Source organism: Chinchilla lanigera, unplaced genomic scaffold (genome assembly GCF_000276665.1).
Source record: "Chinchilla lanigera isolate Chin_1 unplaced genomic scaffold, ChiLan1.0 scaffold00089, whole genome shotgun sequence".
NCBI lineage: Eukaryota > Metazoa > Chordata > Mammalia > Rodentia > Chinchillidae > Chinchilla > Chinchilla lanigera.
The window spans coordinates 9,226,468-9,251,772 of NW_004955490.1; the positions used below are offsets into that span (position 1 = coordinate 9,226,468).

The 25,305-nt window shown below is 34.9% G+C and overlaps 1 protein-coding gene across 2 annotated transcripts in view; it reads right to left on the reverse strand.

Moving 5' to 3' along the window:
- Positions 1-25,305, reverse strand: part of Tbc1d8b (TBC1 domain family, member 8B (with GRAM domain)) — an 82,565-nt gene that overhangs the window by 31,174 nt on the left and 26,086 nt on the right. For both annotated transcript variants that reach the window (XM_013504550.1, XM_005404711.2), the window contains exons 3-7: positions 24,564-24,682; positions 23,806-24,031; positions 22,864-23,104; positions 19,677-19,884; positions 18,908-19,072 (exon numbers count right to left, since the gene is read on the reverse strand). In XM_013504550.1, the coding sequence (XP_013360004.1) occupies positions 18,908-19,072; positions 19,677-19,884; positions 22,864-23,104; positions 23,806-24,031; positions 24,564-24,682 (959 nt within the window). The remainder of the gene's footprint in view (positions 1-18,907; positions 19,073-19,676; positions 19,885-22,863; positions 23,105-23,805; positions 24,032-24,563; positions 24,683-25,305) is intronic.

Below are 25,305 nucleotides of genomic sequence, written 5' to 3' on the forward strand. Positions count from 1 at the left end.
CCTCAGACAAAGGACTAATGCCTAGAATATGTGAAGAACTCAAAAAAATCAGACCCCCCCAAATTTAAACACCCAATCCAAAATTGAGCATCTGAAATGGATACACATTCCTCAGATGAACAAGTACAATCAAAAAATAAAATATATGAAAAAATGTTCAACATCACTGGTCATCTGAGAAATGCAAATTAAAACAACACGGAGGTTCCATCTCACTCCAGAAAGAATGGGTATCTTCAAGAAATCAACAAATAACAAATGCTGGCAATGCTGTGGGGAAAAAATAACCCTTCTTCACTGTTGGTGGGAGTGTAAATTGATATAACCACTATGGAAATCAGTATGGAGATTCCTCAAAATACTGAAACTACAGATTCCATTTGACCTAGCTATTTGCCTTCTAGATATCTTCCCCAAAGAGTTAAAAGCATCATACCACAGTGATATATGCACACTTATGTTCACAGCAACACAATTTATAACAGCTAAATCTTGGAAACAGCCCATATGCCCATCAAAAGATGAATGGATAAAGAAAATGTGGGTTTTATATATATAAAGGAGTACTATTCTGTCATAAAGGAGAAACTTGAGACATGTTTAGGCAAATGAGACCATAATTTTAAGTGAAATAAATCAGATACACACGTTTAAATATCACATTGTTTCTCCTGTGTGAGAAACCCAAAGGGTACATAGGAGCAAAATAGAAGATATTGGGAAGTAGGAGGAAAATGTTCAAATGGGAAGGGGAACAAGGAGGGGGGTGGGGGAAGGGAAGAAAGGAAATAGGGATAAAAAATGAGAATGGAAGGAAAATGATGGAAACTAAGCTTTGTAAACGGGGAGGGGAAGGTTTGAAGGGAGTGGAGGGGAATGGGAGAAACTATAAATGTAAAATTTAACCCATATAAGTGATGTTTGATTGGATCTGTTGATGTTGTTATAACCAACAGTAAATCTCCCCTCACAACACAATGACTGGGTCCAAACATAAAAGAATGAGTATTTGAACAATATCTCTGGACAAATACATTTCTGAACATATTGTCAGAAGGAAGAATTTCACTAAAAAGATCTTCATATTAACTACAACTTCTCCTCAATATACTAGACCTCAAACCTCAGCATGAAAACACACACACACAATCTCTCTCTCTCTCTCCATATATATATATATTCATATATATTTGTATCTAGATGTCCTCCCAAGTGTCATGGGCTCATAAGTGGAGCTTTTCATAGCTGGTTGAATGTAGGGTGTGTGATACTGGGATTACATTGTGTGGTACTAAATTAGCCATTGATTAGAATTAACATAGTTCTGGGTATGGATAAGGGGAAGGCCCACCCTGGGTGTGTGTGGCACCACCCAAAAGGCTTATAGTCTGGATGGGATAAAGTAAGAAAGGAAAGGCTTACTTCTTTTGCTGTTTGCTGCATTGCTGCCTTCTGCCTGACATGCCATGAACTGTTTCTCCTCTGCCACGTAGCCCTGCCTTAGAGCCAGCTGACTATGGATGGAAACCTTTATAAACTGTGAGCCAAATAAAGTATTTTGTCCAGCAATGAAAAAAGTAACTAAAAGTAACTAAATATATACTTAGTATACATATTGGCATAACATAAATATACACAGAAATATGGGAAAACAAGGCAACAAAAGGCCCCCAAGATCTCACAACTCTCCCAAGAGAGAACTAATGGGCACTGATGGAGAAGAAAGCAAACACAAAGGTAGTGGAGCTATATGAATGGATGAAAGAAGAGATTAAGAAACTTGGTATGTTCAAAAAGGACAAGACCAAAAAGTTCATGGACTTATCATGTAAAATAATTTGGATATGGGAGAAACAAAAAATTGTAGGAGGTAAAGAAAATGGTTCAAAGTCACCAAAGATACAGGGACAATGGAAAGGTACCAGACACATACTAGATATAAAAAATTGAATAAAACTCATAAATTGCAGAAATGATCAATATGAAGATAGAGTTACTGAAATTGAAGATAAAATGTTAAGTTATGATAAATAATTGACAGAAACCTTGAAAATAAGAAAACAAGAGAAATTCATCTAAAAATGACTATGCAAAACTAAGAAGACCAGCCTAAGGTTAATTGGAGTTAGAAATAAATCAGAAGATAGCATACAAGGAAAATGAATTTGTGTATAAAAATCTTGAAAGAAAGCTTTTTAAGTATGAGAAAAGAATTCAATATACAAATTAGCAAGGTTCTAGAACATGAACCACTATGATGCAAAAAGGAGCTCTTCACCAAACATCATTGAATTCCCAGATGTTGAAAAAAAGAACAGATTTTATTTTGAGACAGGGTCTTGCTTTGTAGTTCATGCTGGCCTCGAACTAGCAGGGATCCTCCTGGCTCAGCATCTCTAGGGCTAGGATTATAGATGTGCACCACCATGCCCAGCTAAAGAACACAATTTTAAAAGCTGTCAGAGAAAAACAAGAAATCACATATAAAGGTAAACAATTTAGAGTTATAGAAGACTACTCAAAACAAACTTCTGAAAGGCTAGAAGAGCTTAGAGTGAAGTATTTCAAGCCCTAAAGCAAATAACTTCTAGCCCAGGTTAACATATGTGGAAAAACAAGAAAGTTTTGAAAATAGATGGAGACAGAAAAACATTCTATGAAAAAGAACAACTGTAGGGATTTATGAATACCTAACCACCACTCCAGAACACACTCAAGACTATTCCATGTGAGTACAACAAAGTCAACGAAGCCAAAAATGTAGGTGGAATAAATATATCAAGCAAGACAAATAAATAAAAAAAGAAAAAATTGTAATCAATAGAGAAAGGGCACAATGAAAGGAATTAAGCACCACTTCTCAGCAATAGCTCTCAGTGTTAATGGCTTCAACTCCTCAGTTAAAAGACACAGATTGCCAGACTGGATAAAAAACAGAATACAAATTTATTGCTTTCAAAAAGTCATCTAATCCAAAAAGATATTGATAGACCAAGTCAAAGGATGGAAAAATATATTTCATGCACCAGGATCCCCAAAACAAACAGGAATAGCAATTCTAAACTCAGACAAAGTAAACTAGCTAACACTGGTCAGATAAGAAAAAAGAAGGTCATTATACTAGTTAAGGGAATTATCCAACAAGAAGAGATAACACTTGTATCTGATAAAAGCCATCTATAACAAATAAGACAAGCATGCCCACTATCATCAGCACTTCAGTTCAAAATACTGGTAATACTCAAAACACTAGCCAGAGCACTCAGAAAAGAACGAAATAAAAAGGATACATATGTGAAAGGAAGATGTTAAATTATTATTTGTAGATGACATGACATGCTACTTAGAAGACCCAAAGAATTCCACCAAAAACAATTAGAATTAATGAACAATTCGATAAATGTAGCAGGATATAACATCAATACACATAAATTAATAGCATTTGTATATTCCAATAATGAACTCAAGGAGAGAGAAATTAGGAAAACAATACCATTTGCAGTAGCATCAAGAAAAATTATATACCTAGGAATTAATCTAAACAAGTAAGTGAAAGACCTATGCAATGAAATCTATAGTACTCTGAAATAGTAGATTGAAAAGAATATCACAAAATGAAAAGATGTCATGTGTTCCTGGAGAGGCAGAACCAATATAGTCAACATGGCTATACATCAAAAACTGTTATATAGATTTAATATAACCCCAATAAAAATAAACAGCATTCTTCAAAGAAATAGAGAAAACAATCCAAAAAGTCATATGGAAACAGAAGAGGTTCAGAATAGGAAAAGTGACACTGTGCAACAAGAGCAAAGCGGAGGCATCATAATATTTGACTTCAAGTTATACTACAAAGCAACAGTGATAAAAACAGCTTGGTATTGGCACAAAAGCAGATGTGGGGTTCAATGGAACAGAATAAAGGATACAGAAACATCCCCAGAAAATTCAGCTATTTGATCTTTAACAAAGGGGCCAAAACATTATAGGAAAGGTAGTCTATTTAACAAACTGTGATACAGCACCCTGCCAGAGCCCTGTGCTGGATCCAGGAGGACCTGGGAAGAACTTGCCTTGTCCCCAGCTGCCACTGCCTTTGGAGCCTTGTAGAAGAACCAGGAGGACCTAGGAAGTGTGCTTCCTGTCCCCAGCTGCCACTGCTACCCACTGGGCCCCATGCTGGTGCCAGGAGGTTCTGGGAAGCACACACATCATTTCCAGTCCCTGGGTTCTCCTTGACAGAACAGGGCAACAGCTTTCACAACCAACACACTGACCGGATAGAAGACACCAATGCCAAAGAGGAGTCTCACTTCAGGACTGACGTGATACCCTTCAACAGAGACTAGGTGAGACACAGCTTTGGAGAGGTTGAGAGCTAAATAAAGATCTTCTGGAATATGCTGGGAGGCCCAGGCTCAGACCAGGAAGATCACAGGGCCTGTATCTGTTGCAGGAGGACAGGTTCAGCGGGAGTAACCATCAGAAGACATACTCCACTGATATGCTTAAGCTTCAGCACTTCTATCAACATCCAGCAGAAATCAGTGCTCTGAGTTACTATTGGTCAATATAAGGGAGGCATAATTGCCTCCACTAAAACCAGGGTCCTCATTATTTTGGTAAAGGCTATTTATGAGTGGTTCTTAGGGTCTGTCAATATCCAGTTGACATTTGATGCTACTATTGCTGCTGAATTTATTTCTATAGACAAGGTAACATAGTAGTGGCTGGTAATTCATTTTCTCTATGGCAATACCTAGATTGCCTAGGGGTTGTCATAAATAGTTATGTGGATTGCTCCCAAAGAATGGGGCTCTGGGTCAAAGAATCTGTTAGTGTAAACCCCAGCACAAACAAACAAACAAACAAAAAACAAAGAATGAAAACATCCAGAAACATGAAAATGCAAGGAAATAAAATCCTCTAAAATCTCCCAACTTCCCCAAAATTGGTACAAGGACATTGAGGGGGAGGAAATCATAAGCTACATAGAAGATGGGTCTGAAAGGCTACCAAATGGATATAAAACAGTTCTACAAGGTGCTTGGCGAATTTAAATATAAAACTTAGCACAAAATGATCATAATGAAAAAAATGATCAGTGAGTCTGACGAAGACACAAAGAAACAGCAAGTGGAGTTAATGAAAGTGATGCAAAACATGAGTTTCCAGCATAGAAAAGAAAGGGCATGCATAAGAAAGTTCCAAACAAAAATCCAGGAGATCAAAAACATAAATATTTTGTTTGTGAACTCTCTGCCTACTCCCTATGTCTTCAATATTTTTACCTACTATCTCTTCCAATAGACTTAGTGTTTCTGTTTTAATATAGAGATCTGTGATCAATTTTGAATTTAGTTTGGTGCATGGTAATAGACTTTGGTCTATTTTCAGTCTTTGGCAGGTGGCCAGCCAATTTTTCCAGCACCATTTATTAAAGAGGCTATCTTTCTTCCAGTGAGTTTGTTTGGCCACAGAAAGTTCATGAACAAAAACCAAACTGCACGGAAATACTTCAAAGAATCAACAACTGAGATCTCATCCTACTGAAACATTTCTGCACGTCTAAAGAAATCACCATCAGAGTAAAAAGAAAACCCACAAATTGGGAAAAAATTTTAGCTGACTGTCCCTCGGACAAAGGTCTTCTATCTAGAACATATAAAAAATGAAAAAACATCATCCCCCCCCCCAAATTCAAAGACCTAATCCAATAATGGGCAGCTGAGATTGACACACACTTCTCAGATAAAGAAATACAAATGGAAAATACATACATGAAAAATGTTCAACATCAGTAATCATTAGAGAAATGCAAATTAAAACAACACTGAGATTCCACCTTACCCCAGTAAGAATGGCTAGCATTAAGATATCAACCAATAACAAATGCTGGCGAGGCTGTGGAGAAATAGGAACCCTTCTCCACTGCTGGTGGGAATGCAGACTGGTGAAACCACTGTGGAAATCAGTTTGGAGATTCCTCCAAAAACTAGGTCTAGAGGTCCCATTCAACCCAGCTATCCCCCTGCTGGGTATTTTCCCAGAAGGTCTGAAAATGTCATATCACCGCAATATATGTGCACCCATGTTCATAGCAGTGCAATTTGTAATTGCTAAACTGTGGAAGCAACCCAAATGCCCATCACTGAGGAATGGATAAAAAGTTGTGGTAATTTCATATAATGGAATATTACTCAGGTATAAAGAAAAATAAACTCAAGGCTTTTACAGGTAAATGGTCACAACTAGAGACCATACTCATAAGTGAAATAAACCAGATCTCCATGTGTAAGCAACACATTGTCTCACTAGTGTGAGAACCTGAAAGAGTGAATAAAAATTAGGAGGTATGATAGACATTGTAAAATGCATGGAAAATGCTCAAAAGTAAAGAACAACTGGGGTGATGGAAAAAAGAAAAGAAAGAAGGGGAAATTATGTATATACAGGATAGCTAACATAGCTGTACTACTGCTTTCTATCACTTTACTGAAAGGAACAGTTAATGATTACTTATTTGGTCCATTTTGCATTCTCTATTTGTTTTCCTGAGAAATCACTTTGAAGATATCAATACATACTACAACAACCTTTGTTAATTTCCTACCACTTAGTCTGTAACTCTGTATTGCTGTATTGTTCTTATGCTATTTTGTAAATGGATGTCTGTTTGTTAATATGTTTTCCTTCTTTTATTTTTAAAATAAAAAAGTAAAAAAAAAATACATAAAGGTATAGGTAATAGAAGTGACCAACAGAAACACAGAATGTCAGACCTAGAAGACAGGCTATGGTCAATGATCAGTTAGTGCAAGATACCTTAAAATCAACAAGGGAACATGCAAAATGCGTCCAACTGCCCCTAGATGACTGAAAGAGGACTAATATAACACTAATGGATTTAGTGAAATATCACAAGACAACACAAAGGGCATAAAGAACCTGTTTACACGAGTAATAGCTGAAAACACTCAAGGCATGGAAAAGGAATTTAACACACAGATAAGCAAAGGATATAGAACCGAACAGCCATGATTAGAACAAAACCACTCCACACCACATAATTTAAGAACAGAATCTTGAAGCCTGCTAGAAAAAAACAGTGAATCACCTACAAAAGAAAGCCTACTAGAATTTCAAGAGTTCTTGGCGCAAACTTTAAAGGCAAGGAGAATGAAGTGTTTTAAGCTCTTAAAGAAAATATCTTCCAACACAGACTGTTACACTGTGCAAGAGTATCTTTCAAAATTCATGGTGAAATAAATACTTCCGTGATAAAGAAAACCTAAAGAAATTCATGATGACCAAACCAAAACTCCAAACACTTGTCAAGGATATTCTAGAAGAACACAATGAATCTAACAATGTCAAATGGAACAATAAAGTGAATATATCGGGTAAGACCACCAATTAAGTAGAAGCGAAGGAAAACAAAACAGCAACAGGATATTAATGCAATAACAGGAATGAGGCACTGTCAGTTACAACTACCAATGTAAATGGACTCAATTCACCAACCTAAAGACACAGATTAGCAGAGTGCATTAAGAAACAAAATCCAATAGTATGCTGTATACAAGAAACACATTTGCCAGGTGTGGTGGTGCATGCTTGTAATCCCAGCACTTGGGAGGCTGAGGCAGGAGGATCACCATGAGTTTGTGGCCAATGTGGGCTACATAAGGGCAGCCTGGACTACAAAGTGAGACCCTGTCTCCAAAAAAAATCCGTATTTAACACAAAAAGAAATTCAGAGACTAAAGATCAAAGGATGGAAAACAATATTTCACGAAATGGGAACCCCAAACAAGCAGGACTGGACATCCTATTTTCAAAGTGGATTTTAAGCCAAAGCTGAGCAAAAAAGGCAAAGAACAACACTACATATTGGCTAATGGAATTATTCAATAGGAACAGATAACAATTACAGACATAGATGCAGCAATCCATGGTGAACCCATAAAACAAACTCTAATGGGCATAAAAGATTAGATAAACGATCAAAACAATTACAGCTGGGGATCTCAATGTCCTAATATCACTGGACCAACTAAACAAAAAATCAACAACAAAAAAATCAGACTTGGAATCAAACCTTTGAACACATAGATTCAAAAGATATATAAAGTGTTCTAACTACCAACAACAGAATACATCTTCTTTTTGGCTGCATATGGTACAGTCTCCAAAACAGACCACGTACTAGTGAATAAAGCATGCCTAACAAATGCAAAATAATCAAAGTTTTACTATACATATGATCAGATCACTGTAAAATGAAAGTGGAAATCAGTACCATAAGAAACCACAGAAACTATGCAAGCATATGGAAATTAAACAACACATGCTTGAGTAGGTCACACAGGAAATTAAGGAAGAAATAAGACAGTTCCTAGAATTAAATGATAATGCCAGTACAGCATACCAGAACTTATGGGACATGATGAAAGCAGTCCTATGCGGAAAGTTTATAGTGGTAAATGCCCATGTCAGAAAAGTAGAATGAGCCCAAATAAATAACCTAAAGATTCATCATGAGCTGGGTGTGGTGGTATACACCTATAATTTCAGCATTCGAGAGGCTGAGGCAGGAGGATTACCATGAGCCCAGTCTGGGCTACCTACGAGTTCAAGGCCAGCATGAACTATATAGTAAAACTCTGTCTCAAAAAACAACCCCCCCAAAGTAAAAAAGAAGAAGAAGAGAAAGAGGAGGAGGAGGAGGAGGAGGAAGAAGAAGATTCATTTCAAGGTCTTAGAATAACAAGTAGAACGCAAACCCAGAGTTTGTATAAGGAAGGAAATTATAAAGATCAGAGCAGAAATTAATGAAATGTAAACTAAAAAACAAAACAAAGAATTAATAAATCAAAGAGTTAGTTCTTTAGAAAAATAAATAAATTTGACAAACTTTTAGCCATTCTTACCAAAAAAGGAAAGAAAAGATACAAATTAATGCATGTAGAAATAAAGACAGTGTAATCACAAAACATACTGCCAAAATCCAGAAAATCTTCAGCAACTACTTCACAAAAATATATGCCAAACAGGTGGAGAACTCAGAAGAACTGCAGATATTCTTAGCTACTGATGAACTACCACAAATGAAACAAGAAGACTTAAAAATCTTGAATAATCTTAAACAGTAAAAGGCAGTGAGGGGCTAGGGATACAGTTCAGCAGTGCAGTGCCCGCCTTGCAACTGCAAGGTCCTGAGTTTGATTCCTGGTACTAAAAAAAAAAAAAAAAGCAATGAGATTGAAGTAATAATTTAAAAGAACTACCAGCTAAGTAAAGTCTATGGATCCACAGCTGAATTCTATAAGAATTACAGGGAAGATCTACCACCAATACTTCTCAAATTTTTAATGAAATTGAGAGGAGAGTATTTACAAAATCATTTTCAAAAGCTAACATTATTTTGATCAGCAAATGAGACAAAGATGCACTCAAAAAAGAGAACTACAGGCCAATTTCTTTAATGAACATAGATGCAAAAATCCTTATCAAACAGAATGTGACAAATCATCAAAAAGATCATATACCATGATCACGTATGCTTCATTCCAGGGATGCAAAGATGGTTCAACATACACAAATCAATAAATGTAATTCATCATATAGAGAAGCAAGGGCAAAAATCACATGATCACCTCAATAGATGGAGAAAAAGCCTGTGATAAAATTCCAGCATCCATTCATGATAAAACCCTGAAGAAAATAGGTACAGAAGTAATCTCAACATGACAAAAGCCATTTTTGACTAACCTAATGCCAACATCAATTAAATGGAGAAAAGCTGAAAGCTTTCCCTTTAAAAGGAGGAACAAGACCAGGACATCCATTATCACCACTCCCATTCATCATAGTCCTCAAAACATTATGAGCAATCAGGGAAATAAAAGAATGAACGGGATACATTTAGGAAAGTATAAAGCCAAAATACCATTATTTGCAGATGACATAATCCTTTACTTAAAAGACCCAGAAACTCCATCAAAAGATTCCTAGAACTGATAACCAAATTCAGTAGTGTAGCAGGATACAAAATAAACACACACAAAAATCTATAGCATTCCTATATACTAATAATGAACTCAGTTAAAAAGAAATTAGGAAAATAATAGCATTCACAATAGGATCCAAAAAATTAAATACTTAGGTAGTAACCAAACTAGGGAAGTGAAAGGCCTCTAAAATGAAAATTTCATCAGTCTGAAAAAGGAAATTGAAGAGGACCCAAGAAAATTGGGAAATATCTACTGTTTCTGGTTAGGCAGAACAACATAATTAAAATGGCTACACTTCCAAAATTGATATAAAGGTTTAATGCAATCCCAGCCAAAATACAAATGTTATTTCTCATAGAGCTAGAAAAAACAATCCTAAAATTTATGTGGAACTACAATTGACCAAATAGCGAATGAAATCCTGGGTAATAAAAACAAAGCAGATGGCATCACAATTCCAAATCTGAAGTTATACTGTAAAGCTACAGTGAATATTTGTACAAAATCAGGAATGTGGATCAGTGGCACAGAACAGAAGAAGCAGAAACAACCCCAGGTACATATAGCTTTTTGATCTTTGACAAAGGAGCCAAAAACATACATTTAAGGAAAGATAGTCTCTTTATTAAATAGCACTGGGAAAATTTAAAATCCACATGCAGAAGCCTGAGTCTAGATCCATAAATCTCACCATTTACTAAATTAGAATAAAAATGGATTAAAGATCTAAATGTTAAAACAAAAACACTTTGCTGGGAGATAAAATAGGTCCAACTCTTGAAGACATAGGTCTAGGCAAGAACTTTCTGAACAAAACCCCAATGTCACAAGAAATGATGCTGAGAATCAATAAATGGGATCATATCAAATTAGAAAGCTTCTATGCAGCAAAGAAAACAACCACCTAAGTGAAGAGACAATTTACAGACTGGAAAAAAATTATATCAGCTACTCCACAGAGGACTTACATCAAGAATATATGAAGAACTAAAAAAGTTAGACCCAAATAAAAGACCCAATCAAAAAATGGGCAACCAAAATGAACAAACACGTCTTAGAAGAACTATAAGTGGACAATAAGCATATGAAAAAATGGTTAACTTTCTTGCTATTAGAGAAACACAAATTAAACTATCACTGAGATTCTATCTCACTCCAGAAAGAATAGCTATGATCAAGATATTATATAATAAGAAATACTGGGATGGCTGTGGTGCAGAAAGTATCCTTCTACATTGTTGGTAGGAATGCTACCTAGTACAAAAATAGAAATCAGTATAGAGATTTCTCAAGGAACTAAAATTAGAAATTATATTTGACCCAACTATTCCCCTTCTAGGTATCTTCCCCAAAGAGCTAAAGACATCATATTACAGCAATACATGCATACCAATGTTTATATTAGCATAATTCATAATAGCCAAGTCCTGGATGCAGCCCATATGTCCATTAGCAGACAAGTGGATAAGGAATATGTTGTATTAGCTGGGGGTGGTGGCTCACACCTGTAATCCCAGCCCTTGGGAGGCTGAGGCATGAGGATTGCTATGAGTTCGAGGCCAGACTGAGCTACAAAGTGAGTTCAAGGCCAATCTGAACTACATAGTGAAACCCTGCCTCAAAAAGACACACACAGACACAAAGGAATGTGTTGTAACAATACACAATGGAATACTATTTGGCTATAAAAAAGGATAAATTTGATAAGCTTGTAGGAAAATAGATACATCTGGAAAATATAATATTAAGTGAAATAAATGAGATGCACAAGCTTAAATATTGTAAGGTATCTCAGTTAAGTAAGACAAAGTATAAATAAAGAGCAAAATGAAAGGTTGATGGAAGCAGGGGATAGATTTTTTTGCAAATGAGTTGGGGGTCCAAGAGACTGACGATAAGGGACAGAGGAAGGGGAAGTTAAAAGATTTAAGATGTGTCCTGTACATGTACTAATACCACAATGAATGTAACCATTATATATCATAAATATAAACTAAAAAAATATTAACAGTAATAATGAAAATGGGGAAAGGGATCTATAGACAGGGAGAGAGGTAGGTGGAGAGGGGAAGGGGAATAAAACTGAATCAAAGTGTGTTATGCACATGGAACTACTCTGCTGGGTGAATGGAAACTTCATGTACCACGAACAAATACTAATAAAATTTAAAAGAGAAATAAAGTTTTATCTGATTAAATTTATACTGGTAAAGTAATATCAATATACTGACTAAAGTTTAACACTGGGAGAAAACATTCTCATTTTTGCCAAAGGCAATTCTCCCTTAAAGTAATTATGCTGAAAAAGATTTTCTGAAATGCTCTCATTTATTTTTAACATCTATTAAGATATGTTATGCTTGTGTGTAGATGTCCCCCAAAGCCTCATGTGGTCATAGTTTTTTCAGAGGTAAGTGAATCTAGAGTGTGTGACTGATTTGTAGTGCAGTGCTGGCATTAAGGGTGGGTGATTGCTGGATCAGTCTACTGATTGGACTGGCGCTGCCCTGATCCTGGACTAGAGATAATCCCTAGACTGGATATAACCTAAGGAACAGAAAAAGGCTTGTCTCACTCTCTCCTTGCTTTTGCTGTCTTCTGTGCCCATGAACTGTTTCCCCTTTGCCACACGCCACCCTGCCTTGGAGCCAGCCGATTATGGGCTGAAACCTCTACAAACTGTGAGCTAAATAAGCCTTTCCCCTTAACCTTGGGTGTTGGGTATTTTGTCTGAGCAATGAGAAAAGTAACTAAGGCAAGATTTAAGTCAAATATATTAATGTACATAGAGCATAAAGCCCATGGTTTCAGTATGTTCACAGTTGTGCAACCATCAACACTCCAAAAATAAATTCCCTAATTTTAGTCACTTCCCATCACCTTTCTCCTCACCTCAATTTCTATATAACCCTTAATCTTTCTATTATTATACATTTTTCCATTCTGGATTTTTCATTTCAGTAGAATCATATAATATGTGTTCTTCTGTGTATGACTTCAATAAGCATAATGTTTTCTAGGTTCATCCACGTTATAATACATATCAGTACTTCATTTCTTGCTATTGGCAAATAATATTCCACTACATGAATATACTACATTTTATTCACTCATTAATCATTTGATAGACACTGAGGTTCTTTACACATTTTTGACAATTGTGAGTAATTCTAGGAACACTGACAATAAGTATTTGTGTGAACATTCATTTGCAGTTCCCTTGGGTCAATATTTACTAGAATTACTGGGTCATATAGTATGCTCAACATTTCCGTGAACTACCTGACTATATTTCAATACAGCTGTACAATTTTACATTCAGAACAGCAATGTATGAAGGTTTTAATTTCTTCATATCCTCTTCAACAGTTACCTCTTTTCAATTATAGCTGTCCTAGTGAGTATAAAATGGTATTCCATTATGGGTTAGACTTGCATTTTCCTAATGACTAATGAATTGTAAATCTCTTCATGTATTTATCAGTCACTTACTTAACTTCTGGGAGAAATATCTATGTAAGTCCTCTTACTAACTTAAAAATTGGGTTGTCTGCCTTTTTATTACTGACTTGTAAGAGTTCTTTATATGTTCTGGATAGAAGCCCCTTATCAGACATATAATTTGAAAATATTTTCTCCTATTCTGTGGCCTAGCTTTTCACTTTCTTGATATCATTTGTAGAGCAGAAATTTTCAATTTTAAAGTAGTCTAACTTGAAAAAAACTAAAGTAGTCTAACTTATCTACTTTATTTTTTGGTCTAGTGCTTTTGGTTATCATCTAAAATATAGCTGCTTAATTGAAGGGTGTAAAGACTTATTCCTGTTTACTCTAAGAGTTTTATAAATTCTGCTATTTCATTTAGGTCTCTGATCTATTTTGAGTTAATTTTTGTGTATGGTTCAATAATTCATTTTGGAAAGGGTATGTAGATATCTACTATTCCAGCTCCACTTGTTGCAAAGAGCATACTTTCCCTTAGTGACTTGACTTATCATTCTTAAATTTTAGCTCTTCTTCTTTTTTTTGTTGTCTTTTTGAGACAGGTTCTCGCTATGCAGTTCAGGCTGGCCTTGAGCTCACTTTGCAGCCCAGACTGGCCTCGAACTCACAGGAGATCCTCCTGCCTCAGCCTCCCGAGCGCTGGGATTATGTGTGTACACTACCATGCCTGGCCATCTTTAAATTTTAATAGCTTGAGCAAGATGAAAAGAATGCCTATGACTGAGGTGGAGGAAAAGTAGCAGCTTTGAGTGTAACAGTCCAGTGGCATTTTAACTTGAAACTGAAGAAGTAAGTAAATACCCTAGGAAGGTTGTGTATTAAGACAGGTTTTAGGGAAAGAAGAAATATTCAAATCAATGTTTGCATGAATACAGGGGTATGGCAGAAGAAACTGATAAAGAAAAATTAATGATTAATGAGTATAGAGCCCAAGTCGCAATAGCTCCTTTTGGCCTTTTAAATGAGGAATTATGGTTTTGCAAATACGTACAAAAAAATTCATCACCATAATCTGGACCTCAAGTAAGATACATTCTTTTAGTTTCAATCATATTACTGAGGCATCAATCTATCTAAGACAGTATATCCACACTACAGAAAATATTTAAGAAGAAAAATAATCTCTTAAATAATGAAACCCTAAGCATAAATTAATAAGAGTGATGACAAGTATGGTAGGCCTATCCACGAACAGCTCTTAAGTAGTCACAAAACCATATCAACACATTTACTTTCAAAGATAGTGACTTAAAACTTTAATATTTCAGATATTTAAAGAATCTAATAAATTAGCTAATTCAAGGAACAAAGCTTACTTTTTTTTTTTTCCGGTACCGGGAATCGAACTCACGACCTCGCGCTTGCCAGGCAGGCGCTGTGCCGCTGAGCTAAATCCCCAGCCCCTTACGTTTTTGAATAAGTTTTGCTCTATCTCTTTTGAATGGAAGGTTTTATCTCTTAGCCATAGTGATTCTTAGTTTGCACAATTATGAGTGGAATAAACTTGGCACTCATTAGACATTTACTGCCTGAGGAAAATCCAACGACATCTATAAGGCAATGCAAGTTGTTGATTCTATGCCAGATTTCCTTAAGCTTCTTTGGGTTTTGGTATCTAACAATTACTTTAGAAGTAGTATACAGCTCTAACAGTGAAGGAAAGGCATGACAAATATTAGAATTTCTTCATGTGCAACCTTTCTACAAAACAAGATTCAAATTAGAATATCTTTAAAACTCAGCATAATAAATGGTGGTGTGGGGCCATATTTGACCCGTAAAACCAAAATTAAGATGAAAAGTACAAAGAAATATTTCTTTCAAATAGTGGAAGCTTATCTTACATAAACTGTTCATAGTATGTAACAAAGTGAACTGTTAATTTTTGATGAAGTTTCTAGTTTCTTATGTTAGAAGTAAATCTACCACATAGCTATAATATGTATTTCTATTTAATATTATAGGAACAGGAACACATTACCTTATTCTTACTAAGCAAACAAAAACTAGGTATGTAAGTTAAACTACTATTCCTATCTGCATTATTATGCAGAATAAGGAATCTATTAATTTCTTGACCTTAAAAATTTTCATTGGTTTTTATTTGTAATTCTAGAACCAGGCAACACTTTATTCTACCAATTAGAATGAGAGTTTAGAATGAGTGGTCCTAGGACTCACTACTTTTGATTAAAAAATTTATAAAGTAAGATAAATGCTGGTTAATAGATCTAATGAGATATGTATATTTACAGATGGCTTGATGATCTGTAGAAAATATTAATTTGCCTATGTAAACCACTATAAACTCAATTTCTACCTTTTTGACATTACATAGTTCCAATGTTTCACTTGTAAGGCAGTTTTTAAAACAAGTACAGATGTTCAATAGTGCTTTGTCTTCTTAGACTACCTTGCCTAAAAGTATGCTAAACGGGCCAATTTTCCCTTCTTTTAATAATTGTAAAATTATCTTGTAATCCTTGATTATATGTGTCAATAAAAGAGTGTAAGAGATTGGGCTGGAGTTGTAATTCAGTAGTAGAATGTGTCCCTATCATGCACAAAACCCTAGGTTCAATCCCCAGAACAGCAAAAACAAAACAAAAGGAAGGAAAAGATTAATGTGTTTTCTAAGTAGTTGGGTATAATTTTACAAAACCAGTTTATGTACCCAGGTTTTAGCATAACTTATTAAGTGGTGGAACATTTTAATTCACACTCACTTAAAATTTATATGGAACTGGTACTTATGCATAATTCCAATTACTTCTGGGAGCATTTGTATTTGGTATCAATTTTTGATGTACTCACAGGAAAACTTTTCTAAAGTTCAACCTGCATTTATGGATTTAGACTCTGAGATTTAGATTTAAAAGTCTTATTTCTTGGGTAAAATTCACTAGGTTCATTATAATTATAGAAGGCATTTTTCTGTTTCAGTAAACTGGGCATAGCTATTAAAGAATGTAGCTATAATTTCTGTTATTTAGAAATCAATTGGAATTCTTATTTAAAAAGCTTTCTTTTCACTAATTATTAAAATGTACTATCAAGAAAGCTAGATACATCTATAGATCGTACTAAAATGTTTCAATATTCTCCTCTGCTAAGATAAAAATCTTCAGTAACAACAAAAGATCAGGATAATAAAAAATACATGTCCAAGCAAACCAGTATACTGAAGGGTATTTTGTACATATCATAGGTAAAAGAAAACTAGAAAACCTTAGAATTCTAACATATCTGGAAAGTTGATAAACTCACTTTGAAACAAAATCTTTTTTTGACATCTGAGAATACTAAGCTACTAGAGGCACATGAGCTTTCAGGGAAAAACGCCACTTCGCTAGGTTTTGGAGAGGCAGATAAATTAAAGGAATAGGAAAAATAAGCAGAACACTGGATCTAACACAGTGAATGTGAAATAGATAGGACAAGAACAGAATGGATATGAGCCAGGCTATGGGAGCTCTGGGATAGAAACTACCAAGACTGATCATATTTTACTTGTGTTCTCCAGCAAACTAAGGAGTATTCCAGGTATACTATTAAAATTGAATGAAGAAAAAAGTTGGGCAAGAAAAACTTGGGATGGTATACATGTTTCCACTGTAGTTTATTAAAGGAAAAGTTAGTTTTATTGATACTATAATTGGATTAGCATATTATTTTCAGTCTCTCTCTAAAAAGAGCAGTAAAAGGCTCGATAGTTCAGTTTAAATAAATGATATAACCAGAGGACTTCCATCATGGCTCACAAGAGGCAGGGCTGCTTGAGGGGTGCTCAGAAGAGAAGCAGTGGGGAGTACAGTACAGCTACTTGAAAACTGGCTGCAAACAAACACCCAGAGATGGGAAGGCACTTGAAGGAAAAGCCCACAAGATGAATTCCAGTACTGGGTATTTAGAAAAAGAAGCAGGGCCACCCCGAGATCATGGCACAGCTCACACCCTAGACACAGCTAACACACTATCATGGAAAAAGATCTAACCCCCTGAGGCAAGAAGCCAAGGTCTGCAGAGGTGGCAGAGCTGCTACAACTGTTGCCCAGCCTGGTAACCACCATCCAGTGCCCACCTATCCTTACTCCCAGCTTCCTGACATGGGGGGCCCTGCAAGCGAGATACTGTACATGTAGATGAGGGCACTAGAGAAATTGAAAGCTAGAAAATCATTTGGAGGGCAGTGACTGAGTTAGGACCAGCAGGGCCTTGGGAAAGAAGAAACAAGCGTATGGTCCTGGACAGGGAGCCAGAACCAGACATTGAGAGATCTACAACTCAGTGAGTCCCAGAAATGGGCAGTGGTTGCTACTGGTACGGGAAGGGGATTTTTGGAAGGAGAATGGCAAGTAAAAATGATAAAGATGCAGTATGTATATGCACCAGCTCCCCAAGATGAGTTAATTATTCTGTTTCACAAACATATACTAATAAAAAAGATTGGACCCGTGTGTGTGTGCATGTGTGTGTATGTGTGTGTGTGTGTGTTTACAGAGTCCACCAAAAAATGTATACACACTTCAGCAGTTTGCCGTACTAATAAATGTCTGGAATTAACGGCCACCACTTTGATCACCTCTTCTAACTGTAGAAGCCAAAGGTAACTTACATTAATCCCATGATTTCTCAATAAATTTAGTATTAAAATATTTATATAAATTTTTCTTTTCCTGATGCCTACATTTTTGGTGGACTCTGTATATGTATATCCAGAAAAGCTAGTATTGATTTTCTCTTTGAAACTTTAATTAAAATATAAGTAGTTACAATTCAGTAAGTTTTATCAATTTATTAAAACATGGAGTCCCTGGACACTAAAAAAGAAAATTCATTTGAATTCCACCAGTTTATATTTCCATGAAAGACATACTAAACACTGTAGTCACCAAAGAGTTAACCAGTCTTTATTAGGAATATGTGCGCTCCGTAGTATTTGCTAGCAAGAGAATATGCCACTTTTCGCTAGGAGTCAGTAGGATGTCCTACTAAATATTAAATAAAAGATACTCAGATTGGTTTAAAATTGTTATCTCTGCAGCAATAACAAGAAAAGCATTTTCAAAAGCCTTGTTGAATTCTCAAATACAGTTTAAATTGTTAAAAGCCAAGTTATATGAAAGCACAAGGTATGTTTACACAAAAGTCAGCAAATACGTAAGGCTTAAATGATATTTTTTAAAGTATGAGTTCCTAAAGAAGATACAAGTTCTTAACTCTTCCGCTTTATATTGTGACTTAGCGAATATACCCTATTTAGATTCAGTCTTTTAACAAAAACATAGGTATTAATATGAAAGGTACTATGAATTTCTTTTGAAAGACTAGATCTTCAAAACACAAAGCTAGTTTTCAGAATTATTTGACTGATATACAATTACCTCCGCGCTAATATCACACGGAGCTGAAGCTGTGCCACACTTGAGCCTGAGCTTTGCCACCAGTTGCTCCGAGTCTTTAACTTCACTAAAGCGGAAAGCTGTTTTTCCCTTGATGCTAATGATGACAGATTTGCTGGAATCATTTGTCTTATCTACAGCTAAGACCTGGAGATTGAACAGATAGGTCAGTGAATTACATTTCCCCTTATGTCTGACACTTTCAGGTAAAATGTTGTTGGCTTATCTGTTGTGGTAAAAGTTTTGGTCCACGGCATGACTTATTAAGAGATGGACTTTAGGTATTAGTTGTACCAATAATACAAGTAACCTCAGTCTAAGCTGTTTCATTTTTCGAGAAATGATTTAATGTGCAGCCTTTAAAACTGACTACACAAACATAAAAATTCAGTGCTATGTGCTGAGAGTTTACTTCTAACACAAAAGCTATCAATTTTGTTCTTTCTGACAAAGGATGCACAATGTGATAGTCTAAATTTTGGTATTCATTTCTTAAAAATTGGTATGATTAAGCCCATTTTGTGTCATCCTGAATACCCTTATTTGATTTTTAAATTATTTATTTTTTCTATTTTTACGTTCAGTAAGAACTGTAAGGTATACTAAAAGGAACTGATCTCAAAAGCTTGTACTTATATTCTAAAGAATAACCTTGAATTTAAAAGGATACTGCATATTGGGCTTTTACTAATTTACAAAACTAAAGAACATTTTACAAATTAAAACTGATATGTAACCAAATTTATATTACCTCACGTAATGGAATGATTACACTACACAGATTGCCATCCTGGCTAGCAAAGCAGATATAGTTTTCTGAGATGCACATTTTCCCATGAGTGTTGAAGTGGCTGAATGGTACCCATAAGAAACATTCATGTACTTCTTTCAATGTCTCTTCTTTAGGCAGCCGAAAAAAGGCATTAAATTGCTCACTGTGGGCTCTATTTTCCAAACCTCTGCAGGAAAGAAAAAAAGGGGGAGCAGCAGGGCTCAAATGATTAATTCTAAAGTTTACACATGCCTATACTGATTAAAATAAATACCCTGTAAAGCAGACAGATTAAACACTAAAAGCTATGTTCTTCAATGAATTCTGAAGTGCAAAAATACAGTGATTTCGAACAAACTGATATTGCTTGTTCTTTTTACTAATTTAATTTTATCAGTAGATTAAAACACAAAAGTTAGAGATGACATAAACCTTCAAACCATCTGTTAAGGGTTGATTTTCTGGAAGACTATTATCATATTATTATATATTCATAATATCCAACTATGGCTGCAACCCAACTTGACAGATAGTAAATTACATATGTGATTATCAAAAAATGAAGGGAGTTATCCAGGTCCAACAAAATACAGCAATCAAAATGTATGTTTCTCCTCTAAATGTAAATTTAGTCCATAGAAGAGAAAATTAAAATTAAATAAAGGAAATCTTAATGTTTTAAAATATCCAAAGTTGATCTTTGTGTCTCTTCTCATGTTTATAGCAGCACAATTTGTAATAATTAAATCTTGGAAACAACTCAAATGCCCATCAACAGATGACTGGATAAGGAAAATGTAGATTTTTTTTACATGATAGGGTACTGTACCACTCTGCCACAAAGAAGGATAAAGTTGAGACATTTCTAGGTGAATGAATGCATCGTGAGATCATACTCTTCAATGAAATAAGACACACACGAAATAAGACACACATCCAGCTAAGACCTGGAGATTGAACAGATATGTAAGTGAACACCAGACACACATGTGTAAATATCACATTGTTTCTCTGGTGTGACAAACCAAAAGGGTAAATAAGGACCAAAATGTATAATAGTTATTGAGAAATAGGGAGGAAATGTTCAAATGGGAGGGGAACAAGGGAGAAGGCGGGGGGAAAGGCAGGAAGGGAAAAGAAAAAAAGAGAATAGAAGGAAAAAATGGAAATAAAGCTTCTGTAAATAAGCAGGGGGACAGGGGTTGAAGAGAGGGGAGGGGATTGGGGAAAAAAGAATCAGTATTACGTACAGGTACCAATTCCCTATGATAAATGTGATCATTATGTATAACTACAGCATACCGATAAAATAAATTAAAAAATACAACATCCTAAATAGAGAAATAATGCAACCACATTCTGTCTGCACAGTGTTGGGCACTGGATAGAAGCTGATAAATAGAAAAGACTTGTAAGCTGAAACATTAATATATAAATAAAAAGCAATCTCTTTAAATAGTACAATTTTTCTAGGGGCGCTAAATACTTATGTTAAGCAGCAATGCCATCTGGGGTAGTAAGTGAATTATGCAAGTTCTAATTTAAATCTGACAAAGTTAAAAATAAATTCTTCTCACTGAACCTACTGTTTGAGTATATGCTACTTCATCACATCTTTCAAAATGATCCTTATAAATATGATCAGATAACCATGTTAATTTTTAACCTCACTTAACTTGTAGCTTGGTGGATTATTTCACTATCATTTTAAAGGATCATCATGGCCCATTCACATGACTGGGAAGATGTCCATGACATGTTATTTTGAGAGAGAAAAAGTATGTTATGTTCAGTTCCATTCACAATTGTTATAAATATTTCTAACTCATACATTAAAAAGCCTGGATGAATACTAAACTATGATTATCACACTTTTGTATTATTTAAATTCTAGAAGCAACACATACTTGTGAAAACAATAAGCAGAAGAGAGACATTCAATAGGCTCCCAATAGGCTCTCTTAATAATACACATGGACAGAATGGATTGGCAATGAATAATTCATTGACAGATAACCTTTTATAGGATATTTTAAGGAAAATAAATTGGCTAACATGATTGTTTATGGCAACCTATCAAAGAACAAATCACAAAAGCAAATGTTCAACTAAAATATCACATGGGAATAAGACTCAATCCTATACAGTTCTACTTATAAATCATGCATGTTGAGACTTAATTTTGGTAGTAAAGTATAAAAATATTCACCCTGTAAATCTAATTTCCAGAAAGTATGATCACAGAGAAATCCTTATGCATATGGATTTTAGGAATGGTTTAGAAATAGGCAGGACAAACAAAAGGACCCAGTCTGTTTTGTGCATAGTCATACAGCGCTCTCAGTCACCTGCTCTGGTCTATGCATAGAACTCTGGCTTAGATTCCTCCTCCGTTTTCTCATACAGTCTATAACCCTCATCTTCCTTGCCAAAAGCTGCTTTCACCAGTATTTCTGGATCTGCCACTTTCCTCTTCCTCTTTGGCAAGCTCTGTTTAGTTGACTGAGTGCTGAGCAGGCTGAGAAAGCTCTGGTCAGTTTCAACAAACCGAATATAGCAGCAGATAGGTACTTCTGGTCAGACACTTCCGATGTAGACACGAACGGTGATTTGCATTTACTTAGTGGTTTACACTTTTAAAAGTGCTCTTACATGTTTTAATCACTCCTCATAAGTACCCTCTAAGGTAGAAATGACAGATTGGGAAACAGGTCCTGAGATATTATGGCTGTATTCTTGTTTTCATGCAAAAGCCCATGCACCACTAGCTCTGTTATCTTGACTTCTCATAAGAATTATGTTATGTGTAAACTATTTTAAAAAGTAAACATGTTAACAACTGCACACTTGAAATTATGTAGACTACTTATAGAGAAATCGAGAGTTAGACTAACCATACACACAAAAACATCTGTATAGTTCTAAAAGCACTCTAGGGCAAAATTTACTTAAATCACAAAACATAATTATCAGAAGTAATTTCTATTATTTCTCAGAGTTAAATTTTCATGAAGAGAATGAAACAACCTGAAACACATATGAATAAACTAAGAAAAACCGCACACGATGTTGCGGTGATTAACACTCCACAGAAAAAACTATCACATAACATTTAATGCTTATTCGTGCTACCGTTGCTATCACGAGAACAGTAAGCTTTGAATACCTTTTAGTAATTTGTAGAGGATCATCAAGGATTGGGTCATTATCAAATGTTTCCTTATCAAAAAGTCTCCTTATGGCATAGTTTGCCAATTGTTCCATAAGAAGGTACGTTTGGTTAATGTGCAAAAACATTGAAAAGTAGTAATCCTCCCCTTGGGAACACACATGGATACTCTCTGTCAGTATGACATTTGAAGTCTTTTCAAGTTTGGAGACTGCATCCCAGGAGATAATGAGTTTTACTGCAAACAAAAAAGGCGTGATTAAATATTCTCATATTGATTTATGTGTAAATCAGATTTTTGAAATAACAAAAATTTGAGAAATGCTATGAAGAGCTAAATAGTTTAGAGTTTGACATTAGTCGAAATTGTGAAGCATTACCACAAATATACAATAATCAGTGATTCTAGGAATGGATACAATTTTAAAGAATTAAAACAAAATTTTGATTTAATGTTTAAATCTATTTCTCTGTATAGTAACTAATTATATAACTACAGAGTAAAAGCTACACATATGCTATAAACAGTATTGTTTGGTTCCTCTTGGTGGCTGCAAAGTGAAATGTGGGTCATTAGGCTACGAGACCTACAGTCTTATGTTTACAGCAAGGATTAAAATATGGACTGAATCAAGTAGGTAGTTTATAACAAGGAAAGAAAGTAGTTATAAGCCAGATTGTCATCATTAATAGTCATCTATTTATCACACTATGCAAAGTTTTCCATACATATGTCTAATAGTTTCCTAGTTAAGCAACCAGTCCTAAAAGGATTTACTCTAGATGAAATGAATTTTTTTTTGAAAGGAACTTCTTGACGTATGGTTTAATTACATTTAACACAAATCCAAGTACTTTATATACAATCTAACACCAGCACAGAGTTAATAGGTCAAGTCAGCAAATTCAAAGCCATGGTAAGCAATAGAAACCACTTACTTTCTGATCCCAACAAAAAAGAATAGAAGCTCAGAAAGTTGGTACTAAGATAGAGCCAACCCTGACAAGGAACCCGTCCTTTCCAATAACTGCATGAATAATAGGTCACTAATTTTTCCTGCTCTGGTAAACCAAATGATTTTTCAAATTTCAAAAGGGCTTCTCGAAATTTCTCAGGATCATCTTCTTTTGCAAAAGAATGTTTTCCCTCTTCGGCAATTAATCCCTAGAGGAGACAAAATATTTTCTGAAAATTCATTATCGCCTACCAACACACATATATTTAATATTTTAAAATTTTAAATAGTTGTTTGAATATAATTGTATATATCTACAGCACATATGTTATATATACACATACATACTTCTCTGAGGAGAGAGGTAAGCAGCATTTCTTCAGTTTGTACTACTCTTTTTTCTAGTGCCTCATTAGAAAGGGGCTACCACAAATATAAATGTTAAATATAATGTTAAATATAAATGTTAAATATATTCTTTTAAATGAACAAAGGGCTTTTTCAAACTCCAAATCAAGAAATACTGAAATGAAAATATTGCTAAGAACATGTACAAGGGCATCAAAGACAAACCACTTGCCTTACAATTTTGTTAAACACTAATTAAGCATTTGTACGTGGGCTTGTATAAATCCTAAAAGTTGCCAGTAAACAAATGACCTTTCATGCAAGCTCTGATCCTTTTATAAGAGGGTCAAAGATTTTACTATTCCATTTAAAAAATATACCCATATCACTTACTCTTATCTTTCCTTGTACAAAATTAGTAATATCTTCATTTGAGTCAAATACAGATAAGGTCTTCATGATATTTTGTTCCAACCAATCCCAGTGCTTGGTTATTTCTTCTCTGTTGGCTCCTGATTGTAGGAAAATAAAAGACTTAAGGAAAACTCCACAATGAAACTGCTCTTGATATTTACCAAGTTAGTTTAAAAAGAAATAAAATGTTTGCTCACTTTCAGAAATAACGGTCTAAAGAAACAAAGGCATTAACATTTATCCTCTACTTATTCTCTATATGTAGACATGAACAGTATTTATTAAATAGAAAGAATAAAACATTTAATGAGAAGAGAGAAGTAATTATTGCTCATGAGAAAAGATATAAAATTCTGTAAACAAAATAATAGTAAATGATACCTAGAGAATAAGAATTACCTTTTATTAAAAGAATATATAAAGTACCAAAAAATATACATGAATATTTGAACCCTTGCACTTGAAATATAACTATTGTTGTGTCTACAATCTGTGTGGCTAAAAACAGTGCATATGCAATAATCCTACGCATGCTGTGTGAAAGTGGATTTAAATTTTGCCCAGCAGACTTATGAAAGAAATCTTTGTTTAGTCCTCAACAAGGTTCTCTATGTCTGCAACATCGCACTCAGACCCATACTTTTTTTTTTTTGGTCTTTTTGAGATAGGGTCTCACTATGTAGTTCAGGCTGGGCTAGAACTCACTTTGTGGCCCAGCCTG